Source organism: Loxodonta africana, chromosome 2 (genome assembly GCF_030014295.1).
Source record: "Loxodonta africana isolate mLoxAfr1 chromosome 2, mLoxAfr1.hap2, whole genome shotgun sequence".
In the NCBI taxonomy this organism is placed as follows: domain Eukaryota; kingdom Metazoa; phylum Chordata; class Mammalia; order Proboscidea; family Elephantidae; genus Loxodonta; species Loxodonta africana.
This window is the reverse complement of record NC_087343.1, coordinates 229,062,515-229,077,420: the sequence shown is the minus strand read 5'-3', so window position 1 is coordinate 229,077,420 and position 14,906 is coordinate 229,062,515. Positions and strand designations below refer to the sequence as shown.

The window sequence follows — 14,906 nt, the reverse complement described above, 5'->3', positions numbered from 1 at the left end:
GGTGCAGCTGGGTGGACGTGCACTCTCCAACTCCTGGGTGCAGGCAAGGTCCACAGGAGCTCACAAAATGACCCAGATGAAGCTCCCCACACTGAAGAGGAACCGCTGGGGACAACATCCAAATTGAGCAGGGCAGGGATAATAGCAACAAAAGAAAGAGAAGTCAAATAAAGTGAGGGAGAGGAACAGAGGAGGGAGTTCTCACAAAGCGTAACTTCGTATCTTTTCACTCTGTAGAAACAGCAAAAGAGGGAGCCCTAAAAGCACACAGCTACAAACGGGGGATCAGTCCTCTATCTTAAAAGTGCAAGGAACATTCCACTGGAAAAAAAAAAGAGTAAAAAAGAGGGGTCGTACCTCAATCCCACACCTTTTGATTATGGAAAAAATAAATAAATAAATAAGAAACAGAACAACACTGCTACAAATAATGAAGTCCCATCAGAAAGACATACTACAAAAGCTATCATACTTTGAAATGCACTCAAAAAATTTCAGGAAGTACTGGTACATCAATGTTCACTGCAGTACTATTCACAATAGCCAAGAGGTGGAAACAACCTAATTGCCCATCAACAGGTAAATGGATAAACAAAATGTGGTACATACATACAACAGAATACTACTCAGCCAGTAGGAGAAATGAGGTCTTGATATATGCTACAGTACGGATGGAGCTTGAAGACATTGTGCTGAGCAAGAAAAGCCAATCACAAAAGGACAAATATTGTATGACCTGACTTATATAAAAAGATAAGAAAAGGCAAACATACAGAGACCAAAGTTTATTAGTGGTTACCAGGGGCAGGAGGGAGGGGGAAAAGGGGAGGTTAATGGTGATGGAAAAACTGCATTAATTAAGGGTTTGGTTGCACAGCCAATAACTACTGTGACTGCTGTCCATAAGTTGTACACCTGTAAACAGCTGACCTGGCAAAGGCTGTGTGATAGATACAGTTACAATAACAATAACAAAAAGAGTACCTGCTGACTACAAACAAACCGCTCATGGGATTAGGTTCCTCGGTTTGGAGGTTTAGGGTCACAGTTTCCCGGGACACCCCAGTTAACTGGCCTAATAATGTGCTTAGCGCGTCTGTTGTACCTCCGAGTTCGCTGTGTAGTACCTGGGGTCTTAAAAGTTTGCAAGTGGCCGTCCAAGGCACAACAATTGGTCTCTATCACCTGGAACAATAGAGGAAGAGAGTGTTATGGATTGAATTGCGTCCCCCCAAAAACGCATGTCAACTTGGCTAGGCTATGATTCCCAGTATTGTGTGGTGGTCCTTCATTTTGTGAGCTGATGTAATTTTCCTACATGTTGATGTTAATGAGGCAGGATTAAAGGCAATTATGTTAATGAGGCAGGACATAATCTATTGGATCAGGTTGTATTTTGAGTCAATCTCTTTTGAGATATTAAAGAAACAATCGAGCAGAGAGGAGAGGGACCTAGTTATTACCAAGCAAGAACAGCCAGGTGCCAAGTGCATCCTCTGGACCCAGGGTCCCTGTGCTGAAAACGCCAAGGGAAGATTGATGGCAAGGACCATCCTCCAGAGCCAACAGAGAGAGAAAGCTTTCCCCTGAAGCTGGTGCCCTGAATTCAGACTTCTAGTTTCCTAAACTCTGAAAGAATAAATTTCTATTTGTTAACGCCATCTCCTTGTGGTATTTCTGTTATAGCAGCACGAGATAACAAAGATATAAATCTGGTACCGGGAGAGGGGGTGCTGCTCTAACAGATACCTATGATGTGGAAGTGGTTTTGGAATTGGGTAACAGGTAGAGGCTGGAAGACTTTTAAAGTTTCTAACAGTAAATGAGGGGCCTTGGTAGTGCAGCGGTTAAGCGTTTGGCTGCTAACCAAAAGGTCGGCAGTTTGAATCTACCAGCTGCTCCTTGGAAACTCTACAGGATGGTTCTACTTTGTCCTATAGGTCACCATCGGTTGGAATCGATTCGACGGCAATGTGCTTGGTTTTTCTGGAATAGTGAAAGCCCAGATTGCCTTGAAGAGATTGTCGGTGGAATTATGGACATCGAAGACAATTCTGGTGAGGGCTCAGCAGGAAGTGAGGAGAGCCGTAACACCGGAGATGGTGCAGACAGCAAGAAGCAGCAGCAGAGAAATGGCAGGAGCAGAACCAGGAGACCAGTGCAAGATAGCTCAGTGGCTTCTGGCCAAGGTTTACTGGCAGAGCAGGGTGCCTCTGGGCACTTTTTGATGGAGCTAAAGAGCTTTGTAACACTTGCCTGAGCAGGGTAGAGACTGGGCTGGCCAAAGAGGCCCGAGGGGCCTAGAGGCCAAGGAACCAGGAAGCAGAAGCTGAAGAGACAAGGAGCACAGGAAGAAGAGTTGCCTCAGTCTCAAAGGGTATGGCCATGACCACTGAAGTCTCAAAGGGTGGAACTACAGCCTACTGGGTCTCAAACGTTAGGGCCATGGCCTCCTAGGCTTCTACTTGGTTCTGGAGTGTGGGGCTGCCTTTCACGAGTACCAGCAGGACAGGGCCGGGTCCTCTGCCCAAAGCTGAGGGAGCAGGGCTGCCATGCCCAACGGGCAGAAGAGTGGGGCCTGCTGGGGCCGAGGGGGCAGGGTCGCCATTCAGATGGACTAGGAGAATGTGGCCACCCAAAGCTAAGGTAGCAGAATTGCTGTTCTAGTAGGCCTGGGAGGTGGAGCTGAATGAAGCCCAGAGCCAAGGGGCCTTCACCCAGAATACAAAGAGTGTGGCCAATGCCCAGAGTCTGGAGGGCAGGGCCACTGCCTAAGTGGTCTCAGAGAATGGAGGATTATTTTCTAGCTTTGAGAGCTAACGTCATGTGTTCTACTAGGTTTTTGACTTGCTTAGTGCCCACTATTCCTTTTTTCCCTCCGAATTTCCCCCATTTGGGAAGATGTCTTGTGTCTGTTCTACCACCATACTTTGGAGGCAGCTAACTTTCATTCTAGATTTCACAGATGAAGAGGAATTTTGCCCCAGGATGGAATTTAGATTTGGAGTTGATTTAAGACTTTTGGGATGATATGATGGGATGAAAGTGTTTTACAAGCGTCAAGGACATAAATTTTGGAGGGCCAAAGGATGGAATATTATGGATTGAATTGTGTCCCCTGAAAATGTGTGTCAACTTGGCTAGGCCATGATTCCCAATATTGTGTGGTTGTCTTCCATTTTGTGATCTGATGTAATTTTCCTATTTGTTGATGTTATTGAGGCAGAACAGAATATACAGAATTAGGTTGTATCTTGAGTCAATCCCTTTTGAGATACAGCAGAGAGAAGCAAGCAGAGGGGAGACGGACCCAATTACCACCAAGCAAGAAGAGCCAAGAGCAAAGTGAGTCCTTTGGATCCTGGGACCCTGCTCTGAGAAACCCCTAGACCAGAAGAAGATTAATGACAAGTACCTTCCCCGGAGCTGAAAGAGAGAGAAAGCCTTCCCCTGAAACTGGTGCCCTGAATTCACACTTTAGTCTCTTACACTGTGAGTGAATAATTTCTTTTTGTTGAAGCCATCCACTTGTGGTATTTCTGTTACAGGAAAACTAGATAACTAAGAGACTCAGGAATAGGAGGAGGATATGGGATGCATGGCTAATTGCCTCCATTAAAAACTGCCTCCTTTGCCATGAGACCATAAGAACTGGATGGTTCCCAGCTATCATTACTGAACATTTTGATCACAGATAACACAGAAGAATCCTGATCAAAATAGGGAAAATGCAGAACAGAATTTTAAATTCTCATGGCCTCTAGACTTTCTGGAGTCATGGAGGGTAGATGAACCCCTGAAACTATTGCCCTGAGACAATCTTTGAACCTTGAGCCAAAAACATTCCCTTAAGTCTTCTTAAAACCAAAGAATAGTTTAGCTTAATAGGTAAAAAAAAGTAGCATTGAGCATTACGCTCTTTTAAGAACTATCTACATGAGATCAAATTGACAAATGCACCTCAAAAGATTGGATGGGAACCTTAGGGGACAATGAGTTTATGTTAATGGGGGAGGAACAACTCAGAAAAGGAGGGTAAGAATGGTTGCGCAACTCAAAGAATGTAATCAGTGTCACTAAATGGTACATGTAGGAAGTGTTGAATTGGAATATGTTTTGCTGTGCATATTGTCAACAACAAAATATATAAAATTTAAAAACACAAATTAAGAAAGTGACAAAAGATATTAAAGAACAAAGATTTAGAAAAATGCAGACAACAGAGATGAATACAACATTCGAAATAAAAGCCAAAAAATTTTCAGAAATGAATATGCCAGATCAACAGGAACACAAGAGTAAATCAACACAACAGATATGTCTTAAGAGAAATAAAAGGCAAAAAGAATGAATTTTTAAAAGTTAAAATTAAAAGATAAAGTGAAAAACATCAAAGGCAGACAGAAAAGAACTAACATATATAAATGGGGAGCCTTGAAGGAGGAAACCAAAGCAATAGAAGAGAATATGTGTAAGAACTATAATTGAAACAAAAAAGATTAGAAACTATATATTCCAAGAACATATGACATGCCCGGGAAAACCAACAAAGAACGACTAACAAACATAGTCCAGCAAACGTACCAGATTTTGAAGAAAAGAAAAATCTTTTGGGAATCTAAGCAAAACAATCAAGTCACTTAAAAACCAAAAACCAACCTACTTCCATTGAGCTGATTCTGACTCATAGTGACCCTAAAGGACAGAGCAGATCTACCCCATAGGGTTTTCAATGCTGTAAATCTTTATGGAAGCAGACTGTCACATCCTTCTCCTGTGGGGTGGCTGGTGGGTTCAAACCACCAACCTTTCAGTTAGCAGCTGAGCGCTTTAACCAGTGTGCCACCAGCACTCCTTAAGTCACTTATAAGAGCATAAAAATCAGATTTTCATCAGATTTTTCAACAATGCTTTGTGCCAGAAGAAAATGGAGAAAGAAACACAAGCCGAGGGTACCCAGCTAAACTGACTTTCAAGCATAAAAACATAAAAGTCACAAACTGCTACCAACACTCAATAAATCAGAGAATATTACTTGCATAAACACTCCTGAGCAATCTATCAGAAAAAACCTTGAATTGAAAATATCAAATGAACATGTAAGGATTTTATCTTTAAAAACATGTCCTAGCTGTGTCCACTGAAGACCAAAGAGGCTGGGAAGACATTAACAGAAGGGACTAGTGGTGAAAGTTAAACATATATTTAAGTTACAGAACTAATAAACGATGGTTATAAAGAAAAGAGTACAGAGCATAATGACTATACACTCTGAAGACGTACATATAAGAAACTACCAAAGATGAGGGGAGAAGGGGAACATATATGAGGAGAGCAAGAAGCTTGCTGGCTGCCTTGGAGGTATGTATTGGGAGTAAACACGTATTACTCTGATCAGATGCTGCAGAAGAGGAAGGCAGGAGGGGGAAGCCACAATAAAGCTCATGACAGAGGAAACACAGAGCTGGGCAATGGGTCCGGGAGACTACACTATTCTGGCAACTTCTGTGTGTGTTTAAATTTTTCCTCCTTACACTGAAATGGTTCATACGGTACTAATCAGGAAATATTCATACCTAGACACATTAAAACAATTCTAAGTTTCTAGAGAGAAAGCAAATCACCTCAAAGGCTCAAGAAACACACTGACTGACATTATGCAACAGTAATGCCAGGTGTAAGAAAAATATTCTCAGACATACAAAACATCAACAGCATTGCCACCCAAGGACTCATGGATAGAGGGAAGGAAAGGTGGGGGGAAGGGAAGGGAAGGAAAAGAAAAAGAAAAAGAAACAAACTCAAGAAACCCCCGCAAAAGAAACCAGTGATCATATGCTTTAGAATAAAGTTTATTACTATCTTAAAAAAGAAAAATCAACAGGTAGTATCAAAGAAAAGAAAAACAGAAAAGTATAGATAAAACAACCCAGAATTAAAAATCTAGACAATAACATGATAGAAACACAGGGGAGAATCTTTGTGACCTTGGGTTAGGCAAAGGTTTCTTAAGATACAAGAACAAAGGCACTATTTTTAAAAACTGATTAACTGGACATTATCAAAATGAAATACTTCTGCTCTTTGAAAGACACCTTAAAAGAATAAAGCAGTGGCATCTGGGGTCTTAAATGCTAGCAAGCGGCCATCTAAGATGCATCAAATTGGTCTCAACCCACCTGGACCAAAGGAGAATGAAGAATACCAAAGACACAAGGTAAATATGAGCCCAAGAGACAGAAATGACCACATAAATCAGAGACTACATCAGCCTGAGACTGGGAGAACTAGATGGTGCCCGGCTACATTCCTCGAACGCCCGACAGGGAACACAATAGAGAACCCCTGAGGGAGCAGGAGAGCAGGGGGATACAGACCCCAAATTCTCATAAAAAGACCAGGCTTGGTGGTCATGGTCCCCAGGCCTTCTGTTAGCCCAAGACAGGAACCACTCCCAAAGCCAACTCTTCTGACAGGGATTGGACTGGACTATGGGATAGAAAATGATACTGGGGAAGAGTGACTAGCTTCTTGAATCAGGTAGACACATGAGACTACGTGGGCAGCTCCTGTCTGGAGGGGAGATGAGAAGGCAGAGGGGGTCAGAAGCTGGCCAAATGGACATGAAAAGATAGAGTGGACGGAAGGAGTGCGCTGTCTCATCAGGGGGAAAGCAATTAGGAGTATATAGAAAGGTATATATAAATTTTTGTATGAGACTGACCTGATGTGTAAAGTTTCACTCAAAGCACAATTAAAAAAAAAAAAAAAAGAATAAAGCAGACAAGCCATAGGCAAGGAGAAAATATCTGCAATGGTATTTATGATAAAGGATTTGTATTCAAAAGAGAAAAGAATTAAGACTCTAAAGTAAAGCTCCTAAGGGCAAAAACAAGTTTCTCAACATTGTTTATATGGGAGTGGGTACGGTCGGGAGGGGAGGACAGGGGAGAAGTAGGAAAATAAGGAAGGAAGGAAAGGAGGGAGGGAGGCAGGGCTTTACACGATCCCACTCACGCGAAGCACACAGACACACGCACACAAAGCACGCATTTGCATCCAGGGCAGAAGAAACGGGGGCTAGGTGACATGCTGATGGTGGCTGTCTCAGGATTCGGAGATTTCAGGTGACTTTTACGTTCGTCCTTATACTCGGTGTACTGTTTTATTTTTTAACACCAAGCATGTATTATTTATATAATCAGAAAAGAAACAATTTTTAGTGTGATAAAGCTTTTTAATTATATACCAAACTGATAAGAAATTATACAGTCCACTATTTCTCAGATTATTTCTTTACACTCCTACGTTAAAATAACATTTAAAATCTTAATGTTCTCAGCTTTCAACAAAATGGCCATTAAAAAAAAATTCTGTTGAAATTTTTTCTTTATGAAAAAGGCTTTATCAAAGAAGCGTAAATATAAAGGCAATATACAATCACATACTATGAAACGCTGTTGAACAGGTAGAGTGCTCGAATGTTATCCACAATTGAAAATACTTAAAAAAAAAAAGTTTTCAATGGGTGTTCCGATAATTCAAGTGAAATACGAGGGATAAGAGTACTGCCAAACAGAGTGGCTGAAATCTAATTAGAAGAAAATCTCCAAAATTAGAAAAATAAAAAATATGAACTCATCTATAACCAGTTACCACTGAGTCAACATGGACTCACGGCAAGCCCATGTGTGCCAGAGTACAGCTGTATTCCTAGGGTTTTCAATGGCTGATTTTTCAGAAATAGATTGCCACGCCTTTCTCCTGAAGTGCCTCTGTGTGAGCTTGAACCTCCAACCTTTCAGTTAGCAGACGAGTACATTAACCCTTTGTACCACCAGGGACTCCAAATCATCTATACCTAGTGGTAAAATCACTCCATAATGTACAAATATTCCTAATACTCATTAAATACAAAACTACTAATATCCACAAATGTCTGAAGAAATTATTCTAACGAAGGTGGGAGGAAGATTTTCCCAGAGGCTTCTGTAAGCATCCCTTAAGAAAAGGTGATCAAGTTATAGGTTACATTAAAACAGACTACGGTTATGTGCTATTCAGAAGGTTTTCACTGGATAATGCTTTTCAGAAGAAGACTGCCGGGTCCTTCTTCCCAGTCTGTCTTAGTCTGGAAGCTCAGTTGAAACCTGTCCTGCATGGGTAACCCTGCTGGTATCTGAATACTGGTGGCATAGCTTCCAGCTTCACAGCAACACACAAGCACCCACAGTTCAACAAACTGACAGACACGTGGGAATTGCAGAACACTTAATTGTGCTCATGAGGAACCTTTACACAGATCAAGAGGCAGCTGTTCATACAGAACAAGGGGATACTGATTGGTTTAAAGTCAGGAAAGGTGTGCTTAAGTGTTGTATCCTTTCACCGTACCTATTCAATCTGTATGCTGAGCAAATAATCTGAGATGCTGGACTATATGAAGAAGATTGGAGGAAGACTCATTAACAACCTGCATTATGCCGATGACACAACCTTGCTTGCTGAAAGTGAAGAGGACTTGAAGCACTTACTAAGGAAGATCAAAGACCGCAGCCTTCAGTTTGGATTACAACTCAACATAAAGAAAACAAAAATCCTCACAACTGGACCAGTGAACAACATGATGATAAAAACGGAGAAAAGACTGAAGTTGTCAAAGATTTCATTTTACTTGGATCCACAATCAACAGCCATGGAAGCAGCAGTCAAGAAATCAAACAACGCATTACATTGGGTAAATCTCTGCAAAAGGCCTCTTTTAAAGTGTTGAAGAGCAAAGATGTCACCTTGAAGACTAAGGTGTGCCTGATCCAAGCCATGGTATTTTCAATCACATCATATGCACATGAAAGCTGGACGATGAATAAGGAAGACTGAAGAAGATTTGACGCCTTTGAATTGTGGTGTTGATGAAGAATATTGACTATACCATGGACTGCCAAAAGAACGAACAAATCTGTCTTGGCAGAAGTACAACTAGAATGCTCCTTAGAAGCACGGATGGCGAGACTGCGTCTTACACACTTTGGACAAGTTGTCAGGAGGGATCAGTCCCTGGTTGGCAGGGTACAGGGTCAGGACCCCTAACGAGGTGGATGGACCAAGTGACTGCAACGATGATTTCAAGCATAATGATTGTGAGGATGGAGCAGGACCAGGCAGTGCTTCGTCTGGTTGTGCATGGGGTCGCTATGAGTCGGAACCGACTTGATGGCACCTGGCAACAACAACATGGTTGTGTGAAGGTTGTGTTTTTTCTTGAAGATATGATTATGTGGTAAATCATTGTTCAAGAGAAAATAATTCTGCAGCAGACGTTTTGGCGAAGACAAGATACCTGGAGGCGTCGGAAGCTAGGTCTGCAAGAACCCCTGACCAAGTGGTTCTCCACATACCTGAACAGAAGCGTTCGTCCCGGGAATTGGTGGGGCGTGACTTGGGCTGTTTGGGAGTGGCAGCCGCTGTCTGTGAGGGTCCCGTGGTTCTGCTGTCTGCTTGCAGGGACAGGTCTACTCCTGAAACACAATCACATCTGTGTAATATCTGTGTAAACAATCTGCTTTTGCAATCATGGAAAAATCCACGTAAAAAAGCATGCACTTCTCCTGTACTGTCACACAACATATGCTGCACCAAGGCAGAGATTGAAGCCCACTGAGACCATGACTGAAGTTCTAGAAAGCACAGAACTGTCCGACAAACTGGAGGCAGGCTTGGAAGTGCTGTGGACCAAGTACATGTACTTTTTCATTCATTTTCAGAAGGTGTGGGAGGAAGTGGGCGTGTGTTACATCCACGGTCTCCTTTGCTCCTCCTCACAGAGGCCCTCTGAAGGGGGCGATGGCCAAACCAGGGCCTGAGACAGGTCCTGCTTAGGTGAGAAGAGCTTCCTGGAGGAGCCTTTCAGGAAAGGCCTGAAGTCTAAGCAGGAGGCAGCAGTCCTTCAGCTTGGTCAGTGGTAGCAGGAGGCAGCCAGTGTCCACGCAGGGAGGACAAGGCACACAGCAGCCAGGAGGTGAGAATCTAGAGTGTGTGGAGGTTGTGGGGGACAGAGTAAGGAGGGGATAGGGTGCCGAAGCAGGGCGTCTCCCACCCCCAGCGCGCTCTGCCCACATCAGCCTGGCCCTACATTCCCAGCCCCTGGCCCCACATCCCCAGCCCACATTCCTGTCGGGCCGTCAGTCCAGCACACAGTAGCGGCTGCCCGGGCAGCCAGCTCCCCTCAGAAAGCCTTCTAACAACACGTTTCTGAGCTACACTTGTTTCACTGAATTCAGAACTTCCTGTGTCACTCACTCCCAGGGCTGCCCGTGGTATTCAGTAACCTCTGAGTGAGAAACAGCCCACTAGCTGATCCCTGGGGCCACTGGTGGCCCTCGGTGCAGACAGGAAAGAGCAAGGAGCAGAGAAGAGCCGAGGGGTGCTCTCTGACCACAACGTCAGAGCTGGCTGGTGCTACAAGACGCTCAGAGGACAGCCCGTCAGCATGGCCTGGAGTGGAGGCTGCTGCCTCAGTCAGCACCTCCACTTAGTCTCCACGCCTGGCTCTGCTCCGACTGATGCAGGCATCGATGTCCCCACTTGCCTGGTCTCCACACGCTAACCCAAACTCACCGGCTCACATCTGTCTCACATCCCGCTCCCTGAAAGAGATACTCCGGGACACCAGGTGGAGAGAAATGTAATGGCATGTAAGCATGCAGGACACTAAGCCAACTCCCTGGCAGTATTTTCACTACTGATTTGCTGAATCTGAGGACAGCGTAAGAGAACTGGTCGTGGGATCCTGAATGTGAAATAGAGACTTAAAGCCTTCAGCTGTGCTTCCTCAGGAATGATCTAACACTGGCCTTTGTTTCAAAGTGTCCTATGAAAACAGCCAGCAGGGATTTCTGACCCACAGGCCCCTCCAGCACGAGCACTTCCTGGTCACACAGGCCGAGTCTGTCCCCTGCCTTGAGCCCAAGCGGACACAGTGTAGAGCACAGGAGTGGCCATGCAATCCCCAAGGCTGCTCGTGAAAGGCGACTCAGCTCCCACCAGAAGGAGGAGCCACGCGGAGGGAGGCCAGCCCTGGGCGTGGGAGCCTTTGCACAAGGCCAGCCTGGCCTCCAGGCACGACCTGCCCTCTGGGTCCAGCCCAGACTGCAGATTCCTAAGCTGAGCAGATGCTGCTGCTGTTGTTTTAAACCATGAAGTTATGCAGCGTTAGAGAATCACAACACTCCAAAGGAAATCAATGCTTGGCTCTTCAAAACCTGGAGATATAAATATGGCAGTACTGATTGGTGCCACCACTGGCATTTCATTCTTTGTGCCTGGATAACATGACTTTAAAGTTCACGATGGAGCCACATGTATTATGGATTACGAGCAGACACGTTGCAATATTATATATATGTAGATGGACATTCTCGGACTTAAATTCCAAAATACGTGTGCTTTTCTTCTTTGAGAAAGATTCATTTATTCAACAGAGATAGAGAACCCAGTACCAAGTTACTGAGGAGATACCAAAAAGGTTTTAGCAATTCGCACTCCCACAAGCAATGTATGAAAGTGCCATTTCCCCACTTCCTTGTCAGCACTAGATAGAACAAAAAAAGTTTTTAGAGTTTTGCCAATTTTTCTAAAAAAGCTTAGAAAAATGGTTTCCTTTAATTTGCAATTTCATGTCTACTAGTGAGGTTAGATATAATTTACCGTTGGTTGGCCATCTGCATTTCCTTTTCTTTGCCTTTATCCAGCTAAAGAGTCCTTCCACAAGACTGCAGATATCTTTGTTAGGGACAGTCCTTGAACTGGTACCTGCATTGGTGAAGCTGGGTAGCAGCTTCCACATTCCATATACTTCTAGGGAGTCAACCTTGTCTGTCAATCTTTTTCTTCTAGCTCCAGGTCTCCTATCTGGCCTATGAAGACAATCCCCACTCCATGGTTATTAAAAAATTCTCCTATATATTGTAGTATTTTATAATGAAAAATATATGTAGAGCTTTAGCCCTTCTGAGGTCTATGCTTACATATGGTGGGAGCGAGAAGGTCCCAGCCTGGTTTGCCTACAGACGACAGCATCACTTACGAAACACACTTGTCGCCCTTCACAGTCTCTCAAATCCATTTCTGGACTCTCTTCTACTCCACTAGCTGGGTCGTCTACCCTGTATACCAATGTTGCACTTCTGTCATAATCAGTCATATATCATAGTTGCTTCCAACTCTATACAGTCAGCTGTGACGTCTCCAAAGGGAGCACTGGTTGCACAGTGGTTAAGTGCTCAGCTGCTAACCAAAAGGTTGGCAGTTCAAACCCACCAGCCACTCTGCAGGAAAAAGATGTGGCAGTCAGCTTCCACAAAGATTACAGATTTGGAAACCCTATGCGGTAATTCTAGTCTGTCCTATTTTGGAAACCCTATGCGGTAATTCTAGTCTGTCCTATAGGATTGCTGTGAGTCAGAATCGATGACGGCAATGGGTTTTGTTTGTTTGTTTGTTTATTTAATGTCTCAAAGGCAAGTACTTTCTCACTAGCATTCTTTTTTTAATTTATCGGCTACTCTCAGAACTTTTCTCTTTAAAACGGGTCATTATTTCTAATCCCAGGTTTAAAAACGATCAGCTGCTGGTATTCTGACTGGACTGGATTATGTTCACACATTAATTTGGAGATTGCCAGTTATATAATATTAAGTTTTCACATGTAGGAAACTGGCATGTTTCTATGTTTATTAGGGTCTTGATTATCTCTTTTGAATAGATTCTGTGGTCCTAATATAGGTCTGCTGTCTTTCTTGCCAAATGTATTAGTTAGTGTTTTAGTAATCTAGTGCTGCTATAACAGAAATACCACAAATGGGTGGCTTTAACAAACGGAAATTTATTTTCTCATAGTTTAGGACTCCAGAAGTCCAAACTCAGGGCAGCAGCTCTAGAGTAAGGCTTTCTCTCTCTGTCAACTCTGGAGCAAAGTACTTGTCTCTTTTTGAGCTTCTGCTCCAGGGTGGTCTTCATGCGGCTTGGCATCTCTCTTCCCTCATCTTTGCGCTGCTTGCTTGTTTAATTAATCTCTTTTATATCTCAAAAGAGACTGACTCAAGATGCACCCAACACTAATCCTGCCTCATCAACATAACAAAGAGAACCCATTCCCAAACAGGATTATAACCACAGGTATACAGGTTAGGATTTACAATATATATTTTGGGGAGACATAACTCAATCCATAACAGTAAGCCTTTGACAATTTACTACCATAATGAATGTGATTTTTTCATTAACAGGGTTATTGCTAGATAAAAACTATGGATTCTTGCACTACTGTCTCTATTTGTACTTCTCTCACCAGGGTTTGAGGTATAAAATAGCACTACCTTAAAGATGACTGTCTTTTCTCTGCAGTGTCTACCCTGCTTTGTTTCCCATCTCACTGCATCAGCCACGACCACCAGCATCACATGGAGCAAGTATGGAGGACAGCAAGCCTCCATCCTCACCCTTGCCTGGGATGGAAATGACCCAGGTATCTGACTGTTTAGTTTGACAGCTGTTGTTGATTTTGGCAAATAGGCTTTATGACGTTTTATTAGTTTCCTTCAATTCCAATTTTACTAAGAATTTTGCTTTTGTTTAGTTTTGTTTTGGGTGATTATCAGTATAATATAAAGAAGTTCCTCGATCATTTTTTGTTGTTGATCCACTGTAAAATACATCATAGATCGATATATTGCTGTATAAAACATGTATACAGTTTAAAGAAACATTACACAACAAAACCAATGTTACTGCAGGTTAAGAAATTAAACACTGTGGTGCCTTCGAAGTCCCCTGTGGCCCCTCCCCATCTCACTTCCACAAGGAAAAGCGGGACAGCAGGGCTCAGTTTGGCATGTTCTTTTAACTCCTCTACTCCTCTGTGATGGCTTTTTCTACCTCCTCTCTGTTCATGAGATTGGTCCCTGCTGATGGGGGCAGCTCGGTGGCATCCCACTGGATGGCTTCTGCTGCTGGACATCTGAGTTCTTGGCAGTGCAAGGGCATACATGAGCATCTTGTGCACAGAATCACCACAAGGTGCAAATGCACAGACGTCTTTCCAGGGCACGCAGGAACTGAAGGAGAACACCTGGGCACGTGTGCGCCTTCTCATCCTCACTAGGTAACGCTAGTTTTCTACACTCCCGCTGTTCCAAATTCTCTCCAACAACCCAGTGGGGAGTTGTGGACTTAATTTGCATTTCCGTGATTACTACTGAAGTTAAGTAAGTGTCTTTTCATTTGTTTGTTGGCTATCAGGACTTTCTTTTACGAAACAATTATTCAAGTCTTTTGCCCATTTTTCTGTTTAATCATGTTGGGGATATTCTATTTACATTCAAATTATCAGAATTAAATAAAAAATACAGTCTCTCCAGCCATATATCAAGTGCTCAATAGCTACACGTGGCTAACGGTTCACATACAGGACCATGCAGATACAGAGCATTTCCATCGTCGCAGGAAGTTCTATTGGACTTTGCTGTTTTCAGTTTTCTGGATGTTAGTTCTTTTTCAGTTATTTAGGTTACAAATATCTTCTCTGACTCTGTGGCTGGTCTTTTCAGTCTCTTTATGGTGGCTTTTGATTAAAATGAGTTCTCACTTTTAACGTAGTCCAATTTATCCATCTTACAGTAAACCCTTCGTGGCCAATTTAGTGAGTTAAGACAGCCTCCTTCTATCAAGATTGTGGGAAACTTCCCATATGATCTTGTAAAGGCTCTACAGTTTTCCCATTTCACAGAGGCCTTGAATACACCTGGAGCTGATTTCTGCGTCCAGTGCGGTGAGCTTTCCATGGGGCTGAGCAGCTGCAGCGGCATGACGATCTGCCAGCCACAGCCACCCCATGCTGTCTCCACACA

At 43.3% G+C, this 14,906-nt stretch overlaps 1 protein-coding gene across 12 annotated transcripts in view; it reads right to left on the bottom strand.

Moving 5' to 3' along the window:
- DIP2A (disco interacting protein 2 homolog A) overlaps nt 1-14,906 on the bottom strand; it is a 131,601-nt gene that overhangs the window by 82,716 nt on the left and 33,979 nt on the right. For 11 of the 12 annotated variants that reach the window (XR_010321086.1, XM_064279609.1, XM_064279610.1 and 8 more), the window contains exon 3: nt 9,399-9,518. Coding sequence is in view for 10 of the 12 variants with exons in the window: in XM_064279609.1 (XP_064135679.1) it covers nt 9,399-9,518 (120 nt within the window). In the remaining 2 variants the exon portion in view is untranslated. Of the gene's footprint in view, nt 1-1,127; nt 1,175-9,398; nt 9,519-14,906 lie in introns of those variants that run through there. The other variant, XM_064279613.1, reaches the window with a different exon arrangement.